This window comes from Somniosus microcephalus, chromosome 8, assembly GCF_052327205.1.
Source record: "Somniosus microcephalus isolate GS21.2 chromosome 8, FLI_Smic_1.0, whole genome shotgun sequence".
Taxonomy (NCBI): Eukaryota; Metazoa; Chordata; class Chondrichthyes; order Squaliformes; family Somniosidae; genus Somniosus; species Somniosus microcephalus.
This window is the reverse complement of record NC_140994.1, coordinates 238,950,164-238,977,659: the sequence shown is the minus strand read 5'-3', so window position 1 is coordinate 238,977,659 and position 27,496 is coordinate 238,950,164. Positions and strand designations below refer to the sequence as shown.

Below are 27,496 nucleotides of genomic sequence, written 5' to 3'. Positions count from 1 at the left end.
CAGCTGCGCCCTGTGCGCTCTGCCCTCTCTCTCTCTCCCCCGTCGACGCTGCTCGGCCTTTTTCTGTGCCGCTCGGTCGGGCTCTAGCCGCCGCTGTCCGGGAAGGGTCTGCGCAGTACCTGTTGCCAGCCCATTTTGCTGGACCACCGTGACTGGAAAGCCAAGCCTGCCTCTCGACAGCCTCCCCTGCGATGCTCAAATCTCCGCTGGATGACTGGGCGGTTGCCCGTGGTCGACGCCCGTGCTTCTGGACTTGACCTCCTTCCACTGTTCTCCAGGAGCGAATCCCTGGGAGGTGATGCAGAGTTGCAGGTAGGTTCGAATCTGCGTCGTCGCCAATGTTATATCCGTGTATCTTAATGTTGTGTCCTTCAATAATCAGACAACAGACTGCAGGGAACGATTAACAGGTGTTTACTGAATGAGGGTTACTCTAGAACTAACTGTATAGATCACTACTCAGGGTTTATATACAGGTGTGGTCACTGCCGGTACTACAGTACACAGGAGCTGTAAAAAGTAGTTCTCTCCCTTAAGGTATATATACACATTACATACATTACAATTCCTTGCCCCCAATTCCATGTGCCTTAACTTTACACACTAATCTCTTATGCGGGACCTTATCGAAAGCCTTCTGAAAGTCCAAATACACCACATCCACTGGTTCTCCCTTATCTATTTTACCAGTTACATACTCAAAAAATTCCAGTAGATTAGTCAAGCACGATTTACCTTTTGTAAATCCGTGTTGACTTTGCCCGATTCTGTCACTGTTTTCCAAGTGCTCTGCTATTACATCTTTTATAATGGACTCTAGCATTTTCCCCACTACCGATGTCAGGCTTACCAGTCTGTAATTCCCCGCTTTCTCTCTACCACCTTTTTTGAATAGTGGGGTAACATTTTATGCTTCCATCTACATTGCTGCCCATCTTCTGCTCTAATATTTTACTCACACATTTCTTATTTCTCTCTCCTGGTTTAATGACTCTTCATCTTTTACTTGTCCCTTTACCTGTTGTGCCTAAAGCACAATTTATGACCATTACTCTACTCTCTTCCCTTTTGTTTGTTTTAGAAATATTATTTATACTACCTTTTCTACCTGACCCACCACCCCCCCCCCCCCCCACCCCACTATTTACTAATTTAAAGTCCTCGTCACTGCCCTATTTATCCTTTCTGCTAGGATCCCAGTCCCAGCCCGGTTCAGGTGGAACTCGTCCCAACAGTACAATTCCTTCCTGTCCAAGTACTGGTGCCAGTGTCCCATGAAATGTTCCCTCTCTTTCCCACACCACTCCTTGAGCCACATGTTCACCTCTCTAATCTGTTTATCCCTACACCAATTTGCACTTGGCTCGGGTAATAATCCAGAAATTGTAACTCGAGGTCCTGTTCATTAATTTAGCTCCTAGTTCCTGCTACTCCCCTAACAGGACTTTTTGCCTACTCCTATGCTGTTGGTCCCAACATGGGCCACAATGACCGGATCCTTCCCCCACTCCCTTGCCAATATCCTTTCAAGCCGGTTTGAGATATCCCTCACCCGGCACCAACTAAGCAACATACCATGTGGGACTTTCGGACCTGTTTACAAAGGATGCTATCTGTCCCCCTAAGGTCACTGACTTGAAACGTTAACTCTGTTTCTCTCTCCACGGATGCTGCCTGACCTGCTGAGTATTTCCAGATTTTTCTGTTTTATTTCAGATTTCCAGCATCGCAGTATTTTGCTTTTGTATCTATGAAATGAAACCTGTGTTTGAAGATAAATGCAAGGGCCATCCCAATGGCTCAGTCGGTAAATGCATATGTGGCATGATCCTGAGTCATACAGGCCAGGAAGAACCCAGGTTCACCATCTATGGTCTGCATTGAATTAACTGATCCAAGCTGGGCTAGCTGTGTAAACGCTACAATCAATCTCACTGCCCTTGGGTTTGGGGTAAGGGGTAAAGATGAGCAGTAATTAGCCAATTTCCCTGGGAAGCATGCCTGCTCCCATAACAAGGTTAACCACTGCATGTTGGTCATTTCCAAGTTACATACTGATGCATGGCTACAAGTTGGATTTTACAGTTTGCATCTGAAAATATTAATTGAAGGACAAAATATGCTTCATTGTCTTGTGCATTTGCAAGATGTACAATGAGTAGACCCCCAAGACCTCAAAAAGCCCAGACTGTTTGGCATTTTCAGAGAACGGGATTCCTGTCCTGTGACAGGAGATGCCTTGAATTTTTCAATACCAAAATGGATTAGGTAATAAAAATCCACCCGCCTTACTGAGGCACTCAATCAACTTCATTTTCTTTTGCAGGACCACAGAATGTAGCAATAAACTGCTGTGTATCTTTTTGCATTGGCCCATGGAACTGGAGACACTGGAAATTCTCGAGAGCCAGTTGCTCAACAGGCTCAGGACAGCATCCATCCTATATCCATTATTCACTGGGATAGCCATTTTCAACAAAGGTGACCAACTGTGCTTTCAATTCTTTAAAAATAGAACAGGATCTGATTTAGTCCAGTATAAAAGGGGAAGGGCCTGTCCAACTTGGACATCTCATGTATTTGATGCTGAAGACGAAGGTACTGATTATGACCAGTAGACCGTCCAGTCCCAGTGCAGATGTATCTGATATTCTTAGTGGGATGAAGTGTGTCATTTGTCCCATTAGCTCCTAACTAGTCAGGTTAATAAGATGGATATTTTGCACCACAATGGAGTGTACTAGTGGCAACTGCATTATCTTGATATCTAGGTACCAATTTCCAATTTTAAAATCGGGATGTTGAACAGCAATCAGGTCCTCACTGAACCAATTGTAGAGCTCCCAGTGCCTCACTAGCTGACTGCATAGACTAGGGGTGGAACCTATTACCTTCCCAGTCTGAGCAGCTCAGCTACTCACTGGACCAAACATCTGGACAGTTCTTAAAAGCTACGACTGGTGTGATGCGTACCAAAATCCTTAATGATATTTCTGGTTCTCACAGTTTTCACTATTTCTCTAACAATAAACAACAAAATCACAGTACTGTGAATGAGAAAGTGTGCTACTATTCATACTGATGACTGAAAATAAATAACTCAGTAACCATACCTGGGGGTTTATATGGCATGGAAGATGATGTTAGTCATACTTTTCCAACCATCACAAATAGTGAACATAAAAAGAGCCATAACTTCGCAACCCCATCCCCAACTTTCCAGCCAAAAATCCGGGGGGGGGGGCGGGGGGGGGAGGAAAGAGAGGGTAAATCTATGACCCACGGTAGAGTTTTGTATTTTTACCCGTTTTGTCTGCACTGATTTTTGTTAATTTATAATGGGCCGGATATTCCGGTCCCTACGGGTGGGTACGCACTGTGTACCCACCCGTAGGGACATTGGAAATGCTGGTTTCAGGCATGCACTGCGCATGCGCTGGAAACCGGCATTTCCGATCTGTCAAGAAAGCTCTTGACAGATCCTCCGGCTGCCCGGGAGAAGGGCCTCTGCAGGCGGATAGTTCCGCTTTTTGGAGACCCTCCGCCCGCAGAAAACACTTACAATTCTTGCGCCTGGTAAAAGGATAAGGGTTGAAAAAAAGGTTTTTAAAAAGAATTATTTTCCCACTGATTTATCATGTAAAAATACTTTAAAGGCAAGTTTATTTTTAGCCCTGTTAAAAACTTTTTTTTCAAATTAAAATTTTTGTTTAAAATAGTTAATTTATGTAATTTCAAGTCATTTTAAAAATGTGATTTTTAATTTTTTTTTTGTTGAAGTTTTACTATGTTTTGGGGGTGATCTCCATTTATATATTTGACAGGTCTTCCTGTCAAATGTATGAAGGGAGATTCCCTTCGCTGATTGGCTCCCCATGATCCCAGGGACACTGCAAACTATCTGCGCCTCTGGGATACGTGGGCCCTGCGCACCGGCAGTTTGAAGAGGCCCAGGAGCGGAACTCTGCGCCTCCCGGGAGCCCTCAGGTAAGGGCGCAGATTTTTCCAGATTGCAGTCCTCCGCCTGCGGGAGGCCTGCAATCGGAATATCTGGGCCAACATTTCTTGTTATGTTAAATTCTGTATTTTTCACTCAACATTTGAGTCAGCAGGTATGGAATCCAGATTGGTTGCTACAGTAATTTGGAATGTTTATTAGTTAACAATGGGGTGATCACTCTGAACAAATCAGATGCATTGCCCACCATGGCGATGGAATGGCTCTGGGAGGTTCACCTGAGCCGCTGGCATTGAGATTGCTTGTTTCGGTAGATTTGAAAGAATGGAAAGGCCCTGTGGCAGAGGGAGGGTCAGCTCTAACAGCCAGTCATTGACAAGATTCCTAAGCTATCAACACTATCTGTTCTGGCTCAACTGAATAATGAAAGACGTGGTTTCTGCACAGTTCTATGGGTAGTTCTAATTTGGAACCCCTGGTGATTCACAGGCTGGCAGGCCAACCCTACTATTACTCCTCAGAGAGTGGGAAACTTGTATTTCATGTGCAATGACCCCATGCTGCCACTGAAGCGCAGTCAGGGAGCAGGACATCAGAAGCTGAAGAAATGAGCAGTGTTAAACAATCTAAAATAGATTGGAGAGCAGGATCAGGCCAGGAGTACACAAGTGCATTCTCCAAAATATCTTACACAGAAGATGATTTCCTTACCCTCACTACTTTCAAACCCCAGTGAGCAGAATTTCTTATATACAGAACAATTTATGAACTTAAATTTCCTCTTGTGCTTGCTAAATTATAGTTGAACAGAAACATGGATTTGTGGACCATAATAAGATGTTGCTAATGTGTGGAGATGAACAAAACTGAAACACCCACAATAAATTACTCATCAAAATACTTAAAATTTGAATGCGGAGTCTGGACTTACTGAGAAATGTGGCATTAATTCGTCCTTTTCCTCCTCTGTGAAGCCAAATACCGTTAGTGTTTTAGGCCTGTGATCAACCACCATATGCATCTGTGCGCCTCTCCCCCTCACACTCCTGCCTCGACCTCGGCCTCGTGTCTGCATAGCCTTACCACGTCCTCCAGGAAGGATGCCCAATCGTGCAGCCTGAAAACAGAAAACAGATTTGATTACTGTCCATTTGTAATACAAAAACATTGCTATTATATGCCTGTGTCTATCACACCTCGTGTCACACCTTTTCACAACCAAATTTGTGTCACATTTGCACTTGATTCCTCATATTGGCCCCAAAATTCGGGTCTCCACAGGTGAGTATGCACGGGGTACTCACCTGTAAGCCCAATGGAAGTGCTGGTTTCGTGCATGCACTGCGCATGCGCGGGAAACCGGCACTTCCGTTCCCCTGAAAGAAGGGGTTAAGAGGTTGAACACATGCGCAGGAGAGGCTGCGAGTGCACATCAAACTTACGTTTTTTTTGCAGGTTTTCCCGGGAAGGTAAGTCTCCAGAAGTTAGACATGCAAAAAGCAGTCGCAAGGCCTGCTTTTTACAAGGTAAGTGGTGAATTAATTAAAATTAAAACATTTTTTCCACAGATTTATTATTTTTAAATACTTTAAAAAGTTTATTTTTAGCCCCGTTAGAAAATAAAATTATTTTTTTCAAAAATTTAAATTATTGTTTAAAATAGTTATTTCATGTAATTTATAGTTTATTTTAAAAATGTGATTTTTTATTTTTATTTGAAGATTTAGTAATGTTTTGGGGCTTATAGTATTTATAGGTTTGACAGGTCAAACTTATGAATGAAGCATTCCCTGCTACCATTGGCTCTCCATGGCCCATGTGATCCCAGAAGACGCATCGAATTAACTGCGCCCCTGGGATACGCAAGCACAGCGCGCCGGCAGTTGGAGGCGGCCCAGGATCGGAATCCCAAGCAGGCCCACAGCTCAACGGCCGGCGCGCAAGGTAAGTGCAAGTCGGGGGCTTGCACCTGCGGGAAGCCCCCGACCCGAATTTCTGGGCCATTAGAACAGCAACAAATAATGGAACTGGCATGGAACATACAATCAGACATCAAGGAATGCAGGTAGATAAACCTTCAATGAGGAACAACCGAGGACAAATGAAACCAAATCAATCAAGCATGAGAATCAGCAAAATTTACCAATAAAGAAACTGAACTAATCAAACTGCTCCAAATATTTTTGAAAATTCTTTGGCCACCATCTTGCTTTCTTCACTAATATGAGTATTTATGACAGGATATTTCCCTATACAACAGTGCTTTCAGTAAAAAATATTTTCCATTGGAGGCCTGTACCTATGTAAGCAGCCCAAACCTTAATTTAATGTGGGTTCTTAGACTAATCACCGTTAGGTGAGGAGACCCAGACTAGAAATCACAGCATGCATTCTACTGCTAGAAATTATGATTAACAGCAATTATGATTAACAGCAACTCGGCACATGCCAAAATTTGCTGTGAGCTCTGCTGCTACCAATGGAAAATTACCAAGATCAAAAACCTCCAAAGAAAGCATTTTTAGAAGTGAAAGTAAAGTGAATTTGTTTTTCTATAAAATGTCACACACACACCCCGTGTTATATGCAGAGATGAAGTAGCTGTGGTATTTATTTACCAGCAGTGCATAAGAAGAACACAATACTTCCTGCACAGTTTCTATGGAAATCTCTTAAACTTTCTAATTTTGTTCACTGGAAAAGTGCCCCCCGCCCCCCTTTTGTCAAGCTATAATGTGTCATTATTTCCCATTGATCTCAGTGGTGTTGATTAATGGTACTCATTCAGTACTCCCAGCTGAACCTCTCAGCTTGGCGGTGCTACAGCAACAATCTTCTCCTGTACTTATCTGTGATTGGCAAAAGAATATGACATGATACTCCTAACTATGACTCCCTGGCTTGCGTACCACTTATTGCCTACCGAGCTACCCGCTAGTTACACTCCTCGCCCCAAGTTCTCCGACCACGCTGTTGCCGCCCAATTCAAATTTGAGGGCTGAGACTATCGGCTTCCTTACACCCCCTTCCCGCTATCCAACCCTCTGGCACCACCCGCCCAGTGATCATTGTAGGGGCTCAGCCTAGCTGTACCACTCCTGTCAGGTCCCTTCCCCTCTCCTGCTGCTCCCCTGCCACCCATGACCTTGCACATTTCTTCCAACATTCTCCTTCAGGCCTTAAGGCTCCAAACTCCTGTATTCACGTACATCGGTTCACCCACTCTCCCCCACCCCCCCCACCGCCCCGCACCCTCCCCTCCCTCCGGTCACTAAGCAAGGGGCTACCAATGAGGGGGTAAGCATAAATAGAGTCTACTGATCATCATGGCCCGAACATTGAACGGATAAAAGAATCTGAACAAAGCAAACTGACGGGCGAGTTGGCGAAGGTAGATAGGGAAACTGGATTAAAATATATCACAGTACATAAGCAATGGCAAACATTTAAAGAAACAATTCATAATTCACAACGAACAGCATTCCCTTAAAGAATAAAAACCCCTTGGGAAAATTGGTCCAACCGTGGCTAACAAGAGAAATTAAAGATAGCAATAGATGAAAGGAAGAGGCTTATAATGTTGCCAAAAAGAGCAGTAAGCCTGAGGATTGGGAGGATTTTAGAATTCTGCAAAGGATGGCCAAGAAATTGACAACGAGAGAGAAAAAAGAATGAGAGTAAACTAGCAAGAGAATGAAGACAGATTGTAAAAGCTCCACAAGGTAAACGTGGATCCCTTACAGGCAGAGACAGGAGAAATGAAAATGGGGAATAAGGAAATGGCAGAGACATTAAACAAATACTTTGTATCTGTCTTCATGGAAGAAGACACAAAAACCATTCCGGAAATGGTGGGAACCAAGGGGTCAAGTGAGAAGGAGGAACTTAAAGAAATCAGTATTAGTAAAGAAATAGTATTGGAGAAATTAATGGGGCTAAAAACCAACAAATCTCCTGGACCTGATGGCCTACATCCCAGGGTTTTAAAAGAGGTGGCTACAGAAATAGTAGATGCATTGGTTTGATCTTCCAGAATTCCCTAGATTCCAGAACTGTCCCCACGGATTGGAAGGTAACAAATGTAACCCTGCTATTTAAGAAACGAGGGAAGAGAGAAAACAAGGAACTATAGACCAGTTAGCCTGACATCAGTAGTAGGGAAAATGCTAGAATCTATTACTGTATTAGGGGCATGGTAACAGGGGAAAACCATAATATGTCTGGGTAGAGTCAGCACAGATTTATGAAAGAGAAATCGTGTTTGACAAATCTGTTAAGTGTTTTTTGAGGTTGTAACCAATGTTCCCTTTAGTTTTTTTTTAAAAAGGTGCGCAGCCCATTCAAATATCCGCGCATGCGTGGTTTTTCCCCATTGTAAAGCCGGCAAGCGGCCTGTGCAGGACCTCCAGACCGCTGTGCGGCCACGCAGTTTAACGGGAACATTGGTTGTAACTAGCAGGGAAGATAAGAGGGAACCAGTGGATGTAATGCATTTGGATTTTCAAAAAGCATTCGATAAGGTGCCACACAAGAGATGATTTCACAAAATTAGGGGTCATAGGATTGGGGGTTATATTTTGCATGGATTGAAGATTGGTTAACGGTCAGAAAACAGAGAGTAGAAATAAACGGGTCATTTTCGTGTTGACCGGCTGTAACTAGTGGGGCACCGCAAGGATCAGTGCTTGGGCCTCAGCTACTTGCAATCTATATTAATGACTTAGATGAGGGGACTGAGTGTAATGGATCCAAGTTTGCTGATGATGCAAACCTAGTTGGGAAAGTAAGCTGCGAGAAGGTCGCAAAGAGGCTGCAAAGGGATATAGACAGGTTAAGTGAGTGGGCAAGAACATGGCAGATGGAGAAATGTGAAGTTATCCACTTTGGTAGGAAAAGTAGAAAAGCAGAATATTTTTTGAATGGTGAGAGATTGGGAAATGTTGGTATTCAGAGGGACCTGGGTGTTCTTGTACACAAATTACTGAAAGTTAACATGTAGGTACAGCAAGCAATCAGGAAAGCAAATGGTATGTTAGCATTTATTACAAAAAGATTGGAGTATAAGAGTAACGAAGCCTCACTGCAATTATATAGGGCCTTGGTGAGATCACACCTGGAGTATTGTGTACAGTTGTGGTCTCCTTACCGAAGAAAGGATATACTTGCCTTGGAGGCAGTGCAACAAAGGTTCACGAGACTGATTCCTGGGATGGGGTGATTGTCCTATAAGGAGAGATTGAGTAGACAAGGCCTATATTCCCTAGAGTTCAGAAGAATGAAAGGTGATCTCAATGAAACATATAAAATTCTTACGGTGTTTGACAGGGTAGATGCAGGAAGGATGTTTCTCCTGGCTGGGGAGTCGAGAACCAGGGGTCACAGTCTCGGGATAAGGGGTCGGCCATTTAGGACTGAGAGGAGGAGAAATTTCTTCACTCAGAGGGTGGTGGATCTTTGGAATTCTCTACCCCAGAGGGCTGTGGATGCTCAGTCGTTGAGTATATTCAAGACAGAGATCGATAGATTTTTGGATACTAAGGGAACCAAGGGATATGGAAATAGTGTGGGAAGGTGGAGTTGAGGTAGAAGATCAGCCATGATCTATGTGAATTGTGGAGCAGGCTTGAAGGGCTGAATGGCCTACACCTGCTCCTATTGCTTATGTTCTTATGTTTTTTCTGACTCACTGTAAACAACACAACAGCAGTTCAACCAACATACTTACAAACTCTTGCAACTATCACATGTCCTTCATTCTCCATTACATGTCCTTTATGCTCTATTACGGATGCAAAACAAGGTGTTTTTTTTTTTTAAATAAGAGAAAACCAGTCCTTTGAGGAAGGAGTTTATGACCTGGAGTCATAAGTTTATAAGCAGTTACAATTACTCCCTGATTGACGTCAAGATTTTACAAGCCGCTATAGTTGCCTGAATTTGCCCATTTTTCCCTGGAATTTGTGGTCAGTGGTGAAGCAACGGCAATTGTCGTGACCAAGAACAACGCTGCGCACAAAGAGCTTTCGATCTCTGTGGCGAAAACTTTAGGTTTCTCGACGTTAAGTTCATTTTACTGCTGTCAAAGGGGTATTCAAGAACTCTCAGACAGCAAACCAGGAAATAAAAAGCACTGATTCAATTCATTTTTTTAAAGAAATAGGGATTGGGACATACACATAGGGTTAAGGTGGAAGTTGAAATATCAAAGAAACTTAAAAAGTATATATTTTTATTATTTTAAATATCTAGTAATTTTCTAACATAAATGGAGAAATTTGATATTCCACAAATCTAAAATGTTTTTTTTAGGGCCAGGATGGTTGTTCAGCAGTCAATACACCATTAATACCCAAATTACATCTATTCCAACAAGGCTCAACTTTTAATGGGGTGTTTCACCTAGGTTGGCAAGGGAAGTGAAGTGTGGAGATAGCGGAGGCTCTGGCCACAATCTTCCAATCTTCCTCAGATATAGGAGTGGTACCAGAGGACTGGAAAATTGCAAATGTTACACTCCTGTTCAAAAAGGGGGGAAGAGAGATAAACACCGCAATTATAGGCCAGTCAGCCTAACGTCCGTGGAGGAGAAACTTTTAGAAACAATAATTAGAGACAAAATTAATTGTCACTTGAAAAAATATGGTTTGATAAATGACAGCCAGCACAGATTTGTTAAAGGCAAATCGTGTTTGACTAACTTGATTGGGTTCTTTGATGAATTAACGTAGAGGGTTAATGTTGTGTATGTGACTATCAAAAGGCGTCTGATAAGGTCCCACATAATAGATTAGTTAGCAAAATTGAAGCCCATGGGATTAGTGTGACAGTGGCAGCAGAAGAAGTATACAAAATTGGCTATAAGAGACAGAAAGCAGAGAGTAGTGGTGAATGGTTGTTTTTCAGACTCGAGGGAAGTATACAGTAGTGTTCCCCAGGGGTCAGTATTAGGAACACTGCTTTTTTTGATATTTATTAATGTCTTGGATTTGGACATACAGGTCATAATTTGAAAGTTTGCACAAAACTCGGAAATGTAGTAAACAGTGAGGAAGATAGTAGCAGATTTGAGAAGGACATAGGCAGACTGAAATAGGTAGACACATGGCAGATGAAATTTAACGCAGAGAATTGTAATGTTGTGCATTTTGGTAGAAAGAATGAGGAAAGGCAATATAAACTAAATGGTACAATTTTAAAGGGGGTGCAGGAACAGAGAGACCTGGGGTGTACGTACATAAATCTTTGGATGAGGTAAGACAAGTTGAGAAGGCTGTCAAAAAAAAAGTTACGGTATCCTTGGCTTTATGAACAATGGCATAAAGTACAAAAGCAAGGAAGTTATGCTAAACCTTTATAAATCATTGGGCTAGGTCCCAGCTGGTTTATTGGGGGGAATTGTAAATTTTTAAAAACGGGAGAGTTAGGAGCCGGGGGGGGGGGGGGGGGGGGGGGGGGAGGGTAGTTAAAGTGTTAAAAATTGAAATCCCGACCTGAACCCACTTCCAACCCGCCCACTTCCGGTTTTAACGGCGGCAGGCAGTCAACCCGCTGCCAGGAGGTGAGACGTCAATTTAAATATTACAATGAGGCTGGAAGCCTCTTCTTTAACCTATATTTTGTGTTTAACTGTAGCTGGTTGGGTTTTACATACCTCGTAAAACCCAGCAGTTATAGCAAGGCGAGGACTGCTACATCGAGGAGGCAAGTGCCTTTATACTTACCTACTGGATCTAGGGTCAATGCCCATCCCATCCCCGCGATCGGAGACATCCCCAGGCGTCCGATCACGCCACGAGGCCTCCCCGCCACCCTGTCCTCTGATCCTTCCATGAGGCCTCCCCCCACCCCCAGGCCTTTGATCACTCCCCCTCCTCCGGCCCCCGATCCTCTTCAGACCACCCCCCTCCCCGATCCTCTTCCCAGCCCGGACCCCATGCGAACCCTCCCTCCCTCCCTCCTGTTCTATCTATGACTCTATGACCTAGTGCCGGAGCCAGCCAGCCTCTCAATCTGGCTGGCTGCGGGTGGGAAACAGAGGCTTTGCATGCAAGTCAGGCCCTGCTGTTCTCCCGGGTTTCCTGACCGCCTAGGAGCCCCGCCTTCAACCCGCCTTCTCCATTAAAATGCAGCCCATTGTGTCCAACTCTGGTCATCGCACTTTAGAAAGGATGTCAAGGCCTCAGAGAAGGTGCAGAGGAGATTTACAAGAATGGTTCCAGGGATGTGGGACTTCAGTTGTGTGGAGACTGGAAAAACTGGGGTTGTTCTCCTTAGAGCAGAGAAGGTTAATGGGAGATGTAATAGAGGTGTTCAAAATCATGAAGGGCTTTGATAAAGTATGGAGAAATTGTTTCCACTAGCAAAAGGGTCAGTAATTAGAGGACACAGATTTAAGGTAATTGGTAAAAGAACCAGAGCCTAGAGGAGATTTTTTTTTTTTTTTTTTTTTTTAAACGCAGCGAGTTATGATGATCTCGAATGCACTGCTTGAAAGGGTGGTGGAAGCAGAATCAATAGTAAACTTTCAAAAGGGAATTGGATCAATACTTGAAGGGGAAAAATTTGCAGGGCTATGGGGAAAGTGCAGAGGTATGGGACTAATTGAATAGCTTTTTCAAAGAGCTAGCACCAGCACAATGGGCCGAATGGCCTCCTTCTGTATCTTTCTGTGACTCTACAGGAGGCCTGCAGGAGAGCACTGGAATTGTCAAGTCTGGAGTTAACAAAATAATCTAAACATCACAGTGTGCGGTAGCACAGTGGTTATGTTACTGGACCAGTAATCCAGAGGCCCGGGGTAATCATCCAGAAACGGGAGTTCAAATCCCATTTAAATTCAGTTAATTTTTTAAAAAATCTGGAATTAAAAAGCTAGTATCAGTAATGGTGACCATGAAACTACCGGATTGTCGCAAAATCCCATCTGGTTCATTAATGTCCTTTAGGGAAGGAAACCTGCCGTCCTTATCCTTATACAGGAAACGTTGTGCTATCCGGCACCGGCGGGACCGAGCTGTTGCCGTCCCATCAAAACTGCCGGACAAACCAGCGCTAATGTTGAAACATACGGAGATTTTGAGCTCCGTATCTGGCAACAAACCCTGTTGCTTAGCAACAGCTTCTAAACAGTCGGCCGTACCTTGTAAGCGTCTCTGTAGCTTAGCAACAGCTTCACCGAGACCTTGAAGAGCCTGACTGGTGAAAAAAAAGCAACGAAAAGAAAAAAAACCTAACAAAACGGCTCCTGATTTTTGCCGGTGGCTCGAGCATTCCGGACAGTTAACCTCCGGATAAACCAAAGTTTCCTGTATGTGACTCCAGACCCACAGCAATGTGGTTGACTCTGAACTGCCTTTGAAATGGCCAAGCAAGCCACTCAGTTGTACCAAACAGCTGCGACAAAGTCAGCACCGTGGGGGTAACGTCACCACAGGACTGCAGCGGTTCAAGGCGGCGGCTCACCACCACCTCAAGTGCAATTAGGGATGGGTATTAAATACGGCCTTGCCAGCAACGCCCACATCCTGTAAACGAATAAATTAAAAAAACAACCATGCTCCAGACACAGACTACCCTTGAGCACCGTCACAGATTTTCCACCAGTACATAAAGTTCTGAAACATCACCCTTGTCACAATTGTAAATTTCTGTTATACTTAAAAACTGAAAGGAGGAAGAAATTTGTATTTAACTGACCCCCATGATTTGTCTATTCACTGAAAGCAGGCTTTGTGGCCTTAAAAGGGATGTCAGATCAGAAACATCTCTACTTTAGCAGCAGAGTAACAGACTGCATTCTCATATTCTCCAACTTACCATGAGTAACACTGCTGGTACTGATAATTGAAGGATTCTGCCTTGCTTGTCTGAAAGCCATATTTAGGACATTTGAGGATTTTTTAAAAGCAATGTCCCACTATATTTAAATTGCTGTTTCTTATTTTTGTTTCTTCAGTAAATACCATATAATTACTTATGTATGGCAGTCTGGATTATATTAAGCTTCTACCCATTAACCCTACTGACTTTCAGTATGTTCATTTAGTAACAGCAAGTGTGTACAACTTTCAGAAGTGTTTGAAGTTTCCAATTTTGCTCCATTTTATAACATTGGGCATGATTTTTCTAAATAATACTTTTTCTGCTTTGCCATGTATAACTCATCATGAAAGTTGCTTAACAGTGATACAAGAGAAACATCACCAGCAAAAGTGGTTTCTTATTAATTTGAAACTTTACATGTTTTTCCATCTTTTCTGGCGATTTTTTTTTGTGGCGACGCATTATGGAATGGAATTTTGATTTCCAGCAAAAGTCAGATCTATGTAGCACAGGTTACAGAAAGAACAGTCAATGTTCTCTTTAAACTGCGTGGCGCTCCATGGATCTTGCACAGCCGGCTTTTCAATGCAAAAACTGCTCATGCACGCTATTAATGGTCCACGCAGGCCCTTAAAGGGGCAGCAAAGCGCCAAGAAAAATTACAGGGAACATTGGTAACGGTTCCTCTATTCTGTCAATCAATATGCCTTAACCCTAACTGCAAAACACAATGGCAGCATGAGTGTGATGTTTCCCTCATATCCCATGCAAGCTTTTATGGTTTGATTGTAACACTAACAATTCAATGCCAACTTATGCTGTACCATGTGCAGTTTTGTGCTATAGACCCATGACTTTTCAGAACTGCTGCTCAGGAAGGGAGGAAAAAAAGAGTGGGAGAGCAATAGTGGTAGGGGATTCTATCGTAAGGGGAACAGATAGACGGTTCTGTGGCCATAGGCGTGACTCCAGGATGGTTTGTTACCTCCCTGGTGCCAGGGTCAAGGATGTCACTGAACGGCTGTAGGGCATTCTGAAGGGGGAGGGTGAACAGGCAGAGGTCGTGGTTCACATTGGGACCAACGACATAGGTAGGAAGAGGGATGAGGTCCTGCAACAAGAATTTAGGGAGCTAGGTAGCAGATTAAAGAGCAGGACCTCAAAGGTTGTAATCTCTGGATTACTCCCGGTGCCACGTGCTAGTGAGTATAGGAATAGGAGGATAGAGCAGATGAATGCGTGGCTAAAGAGTTGGTGCAGGAGGGAGGGCTTTAGTTTCCTGGATCACTGGGCCTGCTTCTGGGAAAGGTGGGACTTGTACAAGTCGGACGGCTTGCACCTGAACCAGAGCGGGACAAATATCCTTGCGGGGACGTTTGCTAGCACTGTTCGGGGGCGTTTAAACTAAAATGGCAGGGGGTTGGGAACCTGAGCAGGGAGACAGAGGAAAAGAAAACAGGGATAAAAGCAAAAGATAGCAAGGAGAAAAACAAAAGTGGCAGTCAGAGAAATCAACGGTTTAAATCAAACGTGGCCACAGTAAATAATAATTCTAATAGGTCTAAGAGCGTTGAAAAAACAAGCCTGAAGGCTTTGTGTCTTAATGCGAGGAGCATTTGTAATAAGGTGGATGAATTGGCTGCGCAAATAGAGGTAAACGAATACGATTTGGTTGGGATTACAGAAACGTGGCTCAAGGATGGCCAAGACTGGGAACTCAACATCCAGGGGTATTTGATATTCAGGAAAGATAGGCAAAAAGCAAAGGGAGGTGGGGTAGCATTACTGGTTAAAGAAGGGATTAATACAATTGTAATGAAGGATATTAGCTCTGATGATGTGGAATCTGTATGGGTAGAATTGAGAAATACTACGGGGAAAAAAACATTAGTGGGAGTGATATACAGACCTCCAAACAGTAAGGTGGAGGTTGGGGATGGCATTAAAAGGGAAATTAAAGAAGCGTGCAATAAGGGCACAGCAGTCATCATGGGTGACTTTAACCTACATATAGATTGGGCCAACCAAATTAGTAACAATACTGTGGAGGAGGAATTCCTGGAGTGTTTACGGAATGGTTTCCTGGACCAATATGTCGAGGAACCAACCAGAGATCAGGCCATCTTAGGCTGGGTATTATGCAACGAGAAAGGATTAATTAGCAATCTTGTTGTACGAGGCCCCTTGGGTCGGAGCGATCATAATATGATCGAATTCTTCATTAAGATGGAGAATGAAGTAGTTGACTCAGAGACAAGGGTCCTCAATTTAAATAAAGGAAACTACGATGGTCTGAGGAGCGAGTTGGGTAGGATTGAGTGGGGAATGGCGCTCAAAGGGTTGACGGTGGATAGGAAATGGCAAACATTCAAAGACCGAATGGATGAGCTACAGAATTTGTTCATCCCAGTTTGGCATAAAAATAAAACAAAAAAGGTGACTCAACCGTGGCTAACAAGGGAAATTAGGGATAGCATAAGATCCAAGGAGAGGACATATAAATTGGCTAGAAAAAGCAATAATCCTGAGGATTGGGAGCAGTTTAGGAGTCAACAAAGGAGGACAAAGGGATTAATTAAGAAAGGGAAAATAGAATATGAGAGTAAGCTAGCAGGGAACATAAAAACTGACTGTAAAAGCTTTTATAGATATGTGAAGAGAAAAAGATTAGTGAAGTCAAGCGTAGGTCCCTTACAGTCAGAATCAGGGGAATTTATAATGGGAAACAAGGAAATGGCAGACCAACTAAATGCCTACTTTGGTTCTGTCTTCACAAAGGAGGACACAAATAACCTCCCAGAGATGCCGGGGAACATAGGGTCTGATGAAAGCGAGGAACTGAAAGAAATCAGTATTTGTAGGAAAATGGTGTTAGGAAAATTGATGGGACTGAAGGCCGATAAATCCCCAGGGCCTGATGGTCTACATCCCAGGGTACTTAAGGAAGTGGCCCTAGAGATAGTAGATGCATTACTGATCATCTTCCAGAACTCGATAGACTCTGGAACGGTACCCATGGATTGGAGGGTAGCTAATGTTACCCCACTATTCAAAAAAGGTGGTAGAGAAAAAGCGGGGAATTATAGCCTGACATCAGTAGTGGGGAAAATGCTAGAGTCTATTATAAAAGATGTAATAGCAGAGCACTTGGAAAGCAGTGACAGGATCGGACAAAGTCAACATGGATTTACAAAAGGTAAATCATGCTTGACTAATCTACTGGAATTTTTTGAGGATGTAACTGGTAAAATAGATAAGGGAGAACCAGTGGATGTGGTGTATTTGGACTTTCAGAAGGCTTTCGATAAGGTCCCACACAAGAGATTAGCGTGCAAAATTAAGGCACATGGGACTGGGGGCAAGGTATTGACTTGGATAGAGAACTGGTTGGCGGACAGAAAGCAAAGAGTTGGAATAAACGGGTCGTTTTCCGAGTGGCAGGCAGTGACTAGTGGGGTACCGCAAGGATCGGTCCTAGGACCCCAGCTGTTCACAATATATATTAATGATCTGGACGAGGGAATTGGATGTAATATCTCCAAATTTGCAGACGACACAAAGCTGGGCGGGAAGGTAAGCTGCGAGGAGGATGCCGGGAAACTCCAGTACGATTTGGACAGGTTGGGTGATTGGGCAAAAACATAGCAAATGCACTATAATGTGGATAAATGTGAGGTTATCCACTTTGGTGGCAAAAACAGGAAGGCAGATTATTATTTGAATGGCAAAAGATTGGGAGAAGGGGAAGTGCAAAGAGACCTGGGTGTCCTTGTGCACCAGTCGCTGAAGGTAAGCATGCAGGTGCAGCAGGCGGTTAAGAAGGCAAATGGTATGTTGGCCTTCGTAGCAAGAGGGTTTGAGTACAGGAACAAGGATGTCTTGCTACAGTTGTACAGGGCCTTGGTGAGACCGCACCTTGAGTATTGTGTGCAGTTTTGGTCACCTTACCTGAGGAAGGACGTTCTTGCCATGGAGGGAGTGCAGCGAAGATTCACCAGGCTGATACCTGGGATGGCAGGAATGACGTATGAGGAGAGATTGTGTCGATTGGGCTTATACTCACTGGAGTTTAGAAGATTGAGAGGGGATCTCATCGAAACCTATAAAATTCTGTCAGGTCTGGACAGACTAGATGCAGGAAGGATGTTTCTGATGGCCGGGGAGTCCAGAACCAGGGGTCATAGTCTAAGGATAAGGGGTAAGCCATTTAGGACTGAAATGAGGAGGAATTTCTTCACCCAGAGAGTGGTGAACCTGTGGAATTCTCTGCCACAGAGGGCGGTGGAGGCCAGTTCATTAAATATATTCAAGGAAGAGTTGGATATGTTTCTTGAGGCTGAAGGGATCAAGGGATATGGGGAGAAAGCAGGGACAGGGTACTGAATTTGGATGATCAGCCATGATCACATTGAATGGCGGAGCAAGCTCGAAGGGCCAAATGGCCTACTCCTGCTCCTATCTTCTATGTTTCGATGTTTTGAGACTGTCCAAACCTATCTCACACAGAACCTCAGCCAGAAAACTGGGTTTAGTTCCATTTAATCAAGTCTCAAAGATGAAAGAACAGTATGTTCACCTACTCTGGCAACTAAACACCCTTTTAAGAGGTCTGACTGTGGTTGTTGACATACTGTAGAACGAGATTAAAAACAACCCTCACCTCCACTTGAAGCTGGTTCAGCTTTTTTCGCAAGTCTGTGGTGTCCTCTCCAGAGTTAAGCTTCTTGTGGAAATCCAGTTCTGCATCCAATAACTCCTTCTGTGCCTAAATAGCCAAAACAAGAAAAATAATAATCAATCTTTATATCAATGTATCCCTAAACAGACATATATCCCTCAACCATCACCACCAAAAATTCATTTAGCGCATTGCTGTTTGCGGGACCTTGCTGTGCGCAAATTGGCTGCCATGTTTCCCCACATTACAACAGAGAATGCACTTCAATAAGTACCTTAATGGTAGAAGTGGTTTGGGATGTATTGAGGTTATGAAAGGCGCTATATAAATGCCTGTCAGAAGGTTGTGGGCTCAAACCCCACTCCAGAGACTTGAGCTCATAATGTAGCCTGACATTCCAGTCAATGTTCCCTATAAGCGGCCGCACAGTTCTCTGCCAGTCCCGCATAGCCCGGGACCAGCATTTTCAATGTAAAGTTTCACGCATGCGCGAAACTGCGAATGGGCCGTGCAGCCCCTTAAAGGGGCCATGCACTCAAACAAAAAAAATAAGAGGGAACATTAATTCCAGTGCAGTACTGAGGGAGTGGCTGCACTGTCGGAGGTGCCGTCTTTCCAGTAAGACGTTAAACTGAGGCTCTGTCTGCCCGCTCATGTGGACGTAAAAGATACTGTGGCATTATTTGAAGAACAGCAGGTAGGTTCTCCCGGTGTCGTGACCAACATTTATCCCTCAATCAACATAACCAAAAAAACATGTTATCTGGTCATTATCCCATTGCTGTTTGTGGGACCTTGCTGTGCCCAAATTGGATGCCGCCTTTCCTAAATTACAACAATGATCACACTTCAAAAAGTAGCTCATAAAGCGCTCTGGGACGTCCAGAGGCTGTGAAAGGTGCTATAAGAATGCAAGTTTGTTCTTTCTTTACAGTAGTGCTATGCTTTGTACTAACTAGTATCTTATCAACACTTTTTGGACATCTTTCTTTTATATCCTTATGACACCAGGGATACAGCAGGGATCAAACTTGCTGTGATCCATTACTGCAACTGTTACTAAAATATTAATGGATGACATGAGTTATTCATCATGGGAATCGGCAAGAGTGCCTAGAATATCTATGTACATTTATTGCTAACTGTGTCTCATTCAAAGGTGTCTGAATTGTGCACTCTCAGGCAGGGAGTGCTCTGTTCGCATGGTGCCACTCTAATTAATCCCGAGGCTTACCTCTCTGCTGCCTTTTATTAAACAGCATAAAAGAGAGTCTCAAAGATAATTTCAACTTGGATGCAAGTATCGCTAAGTATCTCCACTAATTCTGCCATCTTGGGCATCCCTGATTATAATCGCTCAACCAATGGTGGCCATGCCTTCAGTTGCCTAGTCCCCAAGCTCTGGAATTCCCTGCCTAAACCTCTCCGCCTTGCTACCTCTCTTTCCTCCTTTAAGACGCTCCTTAAAACCTACCTCTTCGACCAAGCTTCTGGTTACCTGCCCTAATTTATCCTGATGTGGCTCGGTGTCAAATTTTTTGTCTTAAAATACTCCTGTGTAGCGCCTTGGGATGTTTTACTACGTTAAAGGCGCTGTTGCGTAATACAGGAACAATTTCAATTATCCACTTTGTACCCAGTTTCATCATCAAGCTCCTCAGATCAGAAAATCAGAATACTACCAGCACTAATTCTCCAGGGCATAAAACAAGCTCACTTAAATGTGTTTGACTTAAGGAAAGATCTCAGAAGCAAAAGAACAAGGTGTGAACATTCTGAGCCATTTTATTTTTTTAATTGGCGCGGAGGAGACTTATCCTTTCTACCTGTGCTGAATTTTAACCTGCCCCAGAGGTGAATAGGACAGTGTTCAAAAATAAAGCTGCTTCATTCTTAAAAAGCAGTGAATTAAAAAAAAATTAAAAATCAGTCAGGTCTGTTAGGTAAGCAAATCAATTCATTCATCTTGTTGCTCAATGTACTTCATTTCCCATGGTAACCACAAGCAGTTTCTATACAAGGACAGAAGAACCTTTTGGAACAGGAAATGGCCATTAATAAGCCCTTTTGAATAGAGCAGCCTAACCACTTGCTCACCATATCCCTCAATCCTATGCGCAGTCCAGAATGGATCTAATTGTTTCTTTAATTCATTTATACTGTCTGCTTTAATGACCTTCCAGAAAAATTATTCCACACCCATTACCCTTCAAATGAAATAAATTCTTAACTTCCTATTTTTAGTAAGGCACTGGTCAACCACACATTCAAAAATTGGAGACTAACATCAGATTTTGATTTTAGTTGCGATGGAATCAATGACGTTGATGCTGACGTTGCTTTCAGTTCATCTCGCAATTGTGATATTCTTTCCGTCAAGTCTTTAATGGTTTTCATTATTTTAGCCCTCTCCTCTGTTTTCATACTTTTATTCTTTTCCAGCTTGCAAATTAATACCTGAATTGATTAAAAGACAAAAAACAAAAATCTTTAATATTCCAAACATTTCTTAATCTAAACCAGGTATGTGTCATCAGTAGACGCATGCTGTGCCAAATGAGCACCGTTACACATTAACCGTGTAAATACTTGTGTATCGGCTTGAGACGATAACAGGGGAGTGACGAAAACAACACAAGTAGGTCTCATACATTGGGCAAAATGACAGGAAAAGTTGGTTGGGCTGAATGGTCTTTTTACACGCTGTTACATGCGCACACAGATAAAGACAGACAGTGTGCCGAAAATCCTTGAACATGTTGTCGCCTTCCAAATCCGTGCCCATCTTTCCCTCAACTCCATGTTTGAATCTCTCTAATTAGGTTTCCACCCCTGCCACTAATCAAAGCCACAAATTACATCCTCAGTGTCCGTGACCATAGCGCACTATCCATCCTCATCCTTCTCAACCTCTCTGCGGCCTTTCATATGGCAGACCGCACCATCCTACTCCAACTTTGCCCTTCCCTACCTCTGTAACCTCCTCCAGGCCAATGACAATCCGAGAATTCTGCGTGCCTTCAACTCTAGCCTCTTGCTAAACTCCCATTTCCTTCACTCCATCATCGATGGCTGTGCCTCCAGCTCTTTAAAAGCTAACTCTTTGACTAAGTTTTTACTCATCCAACCCAATATCTCCATCTTTGGCTCAGTGTCAAATTTTGTCTAATTACACTTCTATGAAATGCCTAGGAATATTTTTCCTATATTAAAGGGCTATAGAAATGTAAGTTGTTGTTTTAAAAGCACACTGCAAGAGCTGTATAACCCTATTACCACATAATCATCATCTCAACTATGTTGCGGCTTTTGTGTCTATTCTCTGACTATTTACAATTCTTAACTATTTTATGCTGCCTTTCATTTTAAAATCACTTTGGCTGCTTCCTTTTAAGCACTGTTCAAAGATCTTCACTCAGTTAGAAACCCATTTAATATCAAAGGTTTTCCTGGAAAATTTGGCATGCTAACTAACTTAAGCGTACAGTAAAAAGTATGGGAGGTTAGGCTGCAATCCCATCAACATCAGAGTGTCTTTTCAAACAATGTTCTTACCTTCTGGCACTCAATTTGTTTTTCTAACATCTCTTGTTTCTTTTTCCTCATATCTTGCTGCAACTTTAAAGCTTCCTAAAATTAAAAAAAAAGACCATTTTTTATTTTAAAGGTTATATTTCAAACAAAATGTTTGTATTGTGCAACTACAACAACAAATTTTAACTTCGAATGTGAAAATAGCACTTTCTAAAATATAAATTTTCAATTATTTACGCAGAAGATATTTGGCTCAAAATTAGATTAAATTCCAGGATCACGTTATGAAGAAATTCAATTAAACTTGTAACACGGCATGCCATCATTTTGACCGGATAACTAATTCTACTCTTGCACTCTCTCTTCCCCTCTATGGCCACAAATCTGCCATGCCCAGGAGGTTTACAGTGGTAATTCCAAAACATTGGTTTTCTAAAGACCCAAGAATAGAACTTTTCTATGCCATGGGCAGGCAGAGGAATTGATGTTTTTTTTGCCTTTATACAAATCCCTCTGCTTTGTGACCAACTTCTCCATTTTCAAAAAACTTCTCAAAATTCTGTTCCATAGAAACATAGTAAATTAGGAGCAGTAGGCCATTCGGCCCTTCGAGCCTGCTCCGCCATTCAATATAATCATGGCTGATCCTATCTCAATACCATATTCCCGCTCTCCCCAGACCCCTTGATGCCTTTTGTGTCTAGAAATCTATCCATCTCCTTCTTAAATATATTCAGTGACTTGACCTCCATAGCCTTCTGTGGTAGAGAATTCCTCAGGTTCACCACCCTCAGTGAAGAAATTTCTCCTCATCTCAGTCCTAAATGTCCTACCCCGTATCCTGAGACTGTGACCCCTCATTCTAGACCCCCCCAGCCAGGGGAACATTCCTCCCTGCATCCAGTCTGTCAACCCTGTCAGAATTTTTACGTTTCAGTGAGATCCCCGCTCATTCTTCTAAACTCTAGTGAATACAGGCCTAATTGGCCGAGTCGACCCAATCTCTCCTCGTAAGATAGTCCTGCCATCCCAGGAATCAGTCTGGTGAACCTTCACTGCACTCCCTCTATGGCCAAGTATATCCTTTCTTAGGTAAGGAGACCAAAACTGCACACAGTACTCCAGGTGTGGTCTCATCAAGGCCCTGTATAACTGTATAGTAAGACATCCTTGCTCCTGTACTCAAATCCTCTTGCAATGAAGGCCAACATACCATTTGCCTTCCTAACTGCTTGCTGCACCTACATGTTTGCTTTCAGTGACTGGTGTACAAGGGCACCCAGGTCCCTTTGTACATCAACATTTCCCAATCTATCACCATTTAAATAATACTCTGCCTTTGTTTTTCCTACCGAAGTGGATAACTTCACATTTATCCACATTATACTGCATCTGCCACATATTTGCCCATTCACTCAACTTGTCTAAATCGCCTTGAAGCCTCTTTGCATCCTCCTCACAACTCTCAATCCCACCTAGTTTCGTGTCGTCAACAAACTTGGAAATACAGGTCAACTATCCCTTATCCGCAATTCCGAAATTCGAAAAGCTCTGAAAACCGAAAGTTTTTTTTGTGGAGCGTCTCTCGGTATTTCCAGTGTAAAAGCTTGAGCAGCTTGCACGGGAGTTTGCAGATTACTGCGTGGCCGTGTGCAACTTTGAGGAAACATTGCTGTTAACTATTTCTTTATAGTAATCTGGTTACCTAGCCAAATTTGCATCCATCACTAGTGGTGTAGTTGTAGGGTAAACCCGACGGCTGCCTCTTGTCCATTTATAAGCATTATTATCCGTTCTGAAATCCGAAAAATTCCGAATTCCGAAACACATCTGGCCCCAAGGGTTTCGGATAAGGGATAGTGCACCTGTATTACATTTGGTTCCCTCATCCAAATCATTGATATATATTGTTAATAGCTGGGGCCCCAAGCACTGATCCCTGCGGTACCCCACTAGTCACCGCCTGCGATCCCGAAAAAGACCCATTTATTCCTACTCTCTGTTTCCTGTCTGTTAACCAATTTTCAATCCATGCCAGTATATTACCCCCAATCCCATGTGCTTTAATTTTGCACACTATCCTCTTATGTGGGACTTTATCAAAGGCCTTCTGAAAATCCAAATACACCACATCCACTGGTTCTCCCTTATCTATTCTACCAGTTACATCCTCAAAAAACTCCAGTAGGTTTGTCAAACACAATTTCCTTTTCATAAACCCATATTGACTTTGTCCAATCCTGTTGATATTTTCTAAGTGTCCTGTTATCACATCCTTTATAATAGACTCTAGCATTTTCCCTACTACTGATGTTAGGCTAACCGGTCTGTAGTTCCCCGTTTTCTCTCTCCCTCCTTTTATAAAAAGTGGGGTTACATTTGCCACCTTCCAATCTGCAGGAACTGTTCCATAATCTATAGAATTTTGGAAGACGACAACCAATGCATCCACTATTTCCATGCCTACCTCTTTTAGTTCTCTGGGATGCAGATTATCAGGTCCTGGGGATTTATCGGCTTCCAGTCCCATTAATTTCTCCAGCACTATTTTTTTACTAATACTAATTTTCTTTAATTCCTCCTTCTCACTAGACCCTTGGTTCCCTAGCATTTCTGGGAAGTTATTTGTGTCCTCTTCCGTGAAGACAGAACCAAAGTATTTGTTTAATTGCTCTGCCATTGCCTTGTTCCCCATTATAAATTCTCCTGTTTCTGACTGTAAGGGACCTACATTTGTCTTCACTAATCTTTTTACATACTTGTAGAAACTTTTACAGTCCACTTTTATGTTCCTTGCAAGTTTACTCTCATACTCTATTATTCCCCTCTTAATCAATCTCTTGGTCCTTTTTTGCTGAATTCTAAACTGCTCCTAATCCTCAGGCTTGCTACCTTTTCTGGCAACTTTATATGACTCCTCTTTGGATCTAATATTATCCTTAATTTCTTTTGTTAGCCATGGTTGGGCCGCTTTTCCTTTTGTGTTTTTGCGCCAGAAAGGAATGTATTTGCTACCCCTTCCACAAAGTTAATCATCTCTCTTTTCCCTTCTTCCTTCCAGTCAGGGCCCAGTGGCATTTTTCTTCATTGATGTAAAGCAATCTGAGACATTTTGTTGTACTTGAGGAGCACTATGTAAATGCAAGCTATCCTTATTGATGTGCCTGAAGTACATAGATGTTGGTGGGTACAAAAGAGGATAGTTTGGTTTTAGCCAAAATTAGGCTGGAAGAAAACCAGGCTCATCCAGGTTTTGCGTTAGTCAGGCAGTTGTCAATGGAGCAAGTGGAAACGTAGAGCTGGGTGTCATCAGCAAACATGCCCTGACCATATGCTCTGGATGATATTGCCAATGGGGAGGTTATGAATAATGAAGCAGAGAGGTATAAGGAGGAGTCCATGTGAACTGAGTGGAAAAGCCTTTTGAGACAATGTAACACATGCATAGTGAAAGAGGACTAAATATTCCAAATTAGCTTCCTTGATTGTCATGGTAGTAGAATCTGTGGGTTTTAATATTTCATTGTCTCAGAGGGACAGCTCGTGACAGTAGGGAGTATTAATGTCTCCTCACAACCTCTTAATAATCAGGGTTAAAACTATATTACATTTTCTATTTTAACTTATTTCAATTAATTCTACATAAAGTAAATGGTAAAAAAAAGTTCACTTTATTATTCTGTTTTCTGTAAAGATGACAGATGCCATTTGCCTACCACCATTTTTGTTATAGCTAAACATTTTTCTTTATAAGCAGCCAATCTGTTCTACATCATTTATTAATGATACAAGGCCTTTAACATTGTGTGTGCCTGTTATCCTTCAAAACAGTTCACTGTGACATCTATTTGGTTCCTTTAAACTTTCCAACATTACAGTTTTAATAACAGATCTGCTCATAATTAGAATTTAAATCATCTGCCTTTATTCACAGTACTTAGGGACTCACTTTAAAGTGAGAGAAAATTAATTCAAAAGTGCAATAAGGTGTGCATGAGATGCCCGAAAGACCTCAAAGGAAACTCTGGCAATAATATCTAGAGTACCTGTTTTTTCTTGAGAGCTTCTTTAGCTTCAAGAGCTTTAGTGGCTGCAACAGAAGATTTATGGTTTGTCTTTGTGACTGCAGAACAATATCCTGCCTTTACCAGGCTTGTGGAGGAAGGAGGTCCCTAGGGGAAACAAAGGTAGCACATTAATTTCACTGCATTATATCACAGGCAAGTATTACACAATGTTAAATATTCTGTGTAATTTCTGCTGTAGAACCAAGTCCCAGGAAGACACCAGGCAGTGTCTAATCATAATATTCATGTGACGTTGGATAACTTGCTGTAGTATCATTTTGTTGTAGTCGTGTATTTCAGACAGAAGACCATCAGTCCATCTAGTCTGCTCCTCAAATGAGTCATTGCAAGATATCTCTATATATTACTATTTAATAACCATTATTTCTAACAGATGTCGCAGACTTGTCATTTCCTTTCAAGTTTCCAATTCAATCACCTACACTAGACAAAATAAAATTTTCCTGAATTGCGTATTTACTTTGGTTTCTCTTACCTTGAATCTACGTCCCCAGTTCTGAAATTCTGTATATAGCGAAAAAAAAATATTTTTTTTCCAACTTACCAAACTGTTTGAAAACTAAAAAAAATTCAATCAACTCTCCCCTTTATCTCTCTTCTCAAGAGAGAAGCGTCCCAAGGTGCACAATTATTCTTCACAGTCCAGCACTCCAAGTGTTGGTGTGAACCTTATATTCCTATGTTGAACCTTCTCTAATAACATATCCCTTTTGAAGTAGGGGGAAGAAACATGGAACCTCAAAGGGCAATTTTAAAGTTACACCCTTTGCCATGCAGCCCAAACCTTGTCTGTTCTCTTTTGGACCATGAGGTTTATGGCATTACTGATCGGAGATCTCTCTCCTTCAGTGTATTAATACAAAGTACATATTTTCTGTTACCTTTGGTCAAATCTCATCACTTTACATTTACTTGCATTAAAATGCATCTATCACTTTTCTGCGACACAATCTCAACATCTCCAAGACCTTTTTGACCGTGTGCACACTGGTTCTCATCATTGGCTGCTGCTATTTTAGTGCCATCTGCAACCTGGATGCCTTTAAACAGACTCCAGTAACTAATATTTATAAAAATGACAACCAACCTGAACACCAATTCTGCATAGATCAAAAGGTGCACAATGCAGCTAGACAATTAATGGTTAATTGCCTGAATGTTGACTGTTGAAATCATATTCCTGCTTCAGTTCAAGACTTAACAAACCAAATACAGGAAACTTTCTGGTATCCGGCACTGACGGGACCGAGTTGGTGCCGTCCCATCAAAACTGCCGTATAAACCAGCGCTAATGTTAAAACATACGGAGCTTCTCAGCTCCATATGAAACAACAAACCCGGTTGCTTAGCAACAGCTTCAAAACAGTCGGCCACAGCTTAAAAGCGTCTCTGTAGCTAAGCAACAGCTTCAGCTAG

At 42.5% G+C, this 27,496-nt stretch overlaps 1 protein-coding gene across 7 annotated transcripts in view; it reads right to left on the bottom strand.

Annotated features, from left to right (window-relative positions):
• Nucleotides 1–27,496, bottom strand: part of rbm27 (RNA binding motif protein 27) — a 211,438-nt gene that overhangs the window by 78,941 nt on the left and 105,001 nt on the right. For all 7 annotated transcript variants that reach the window (XM_085995831.1, XM_085995832.1, XM_085995834.1 and 4 more), the window contains 5 exons: nt 26,039–26,164; nt 22,014–22,088; nt 20,745–20,915; nt 18,441–18,545; nt 4,890–5,075 (listed from right to left, as the gene is read on the bottom strand). In XM_085995831.1, the coding sequence (XP_085851957.1) occupies nt 4,890–5,075; nt 18,441–18,545; nt 20,745–20,915; nt 22,014–22,088; nt 26,039–26,164 (663 nt within the window). The remainder of the gene's footprint in view (nt 1–4,889; nt 5,076–18,440; nt 18,546–20,744; nt 20,916–22,013; nt 22,089–26,038; nt 26,165–27,496) is intronic.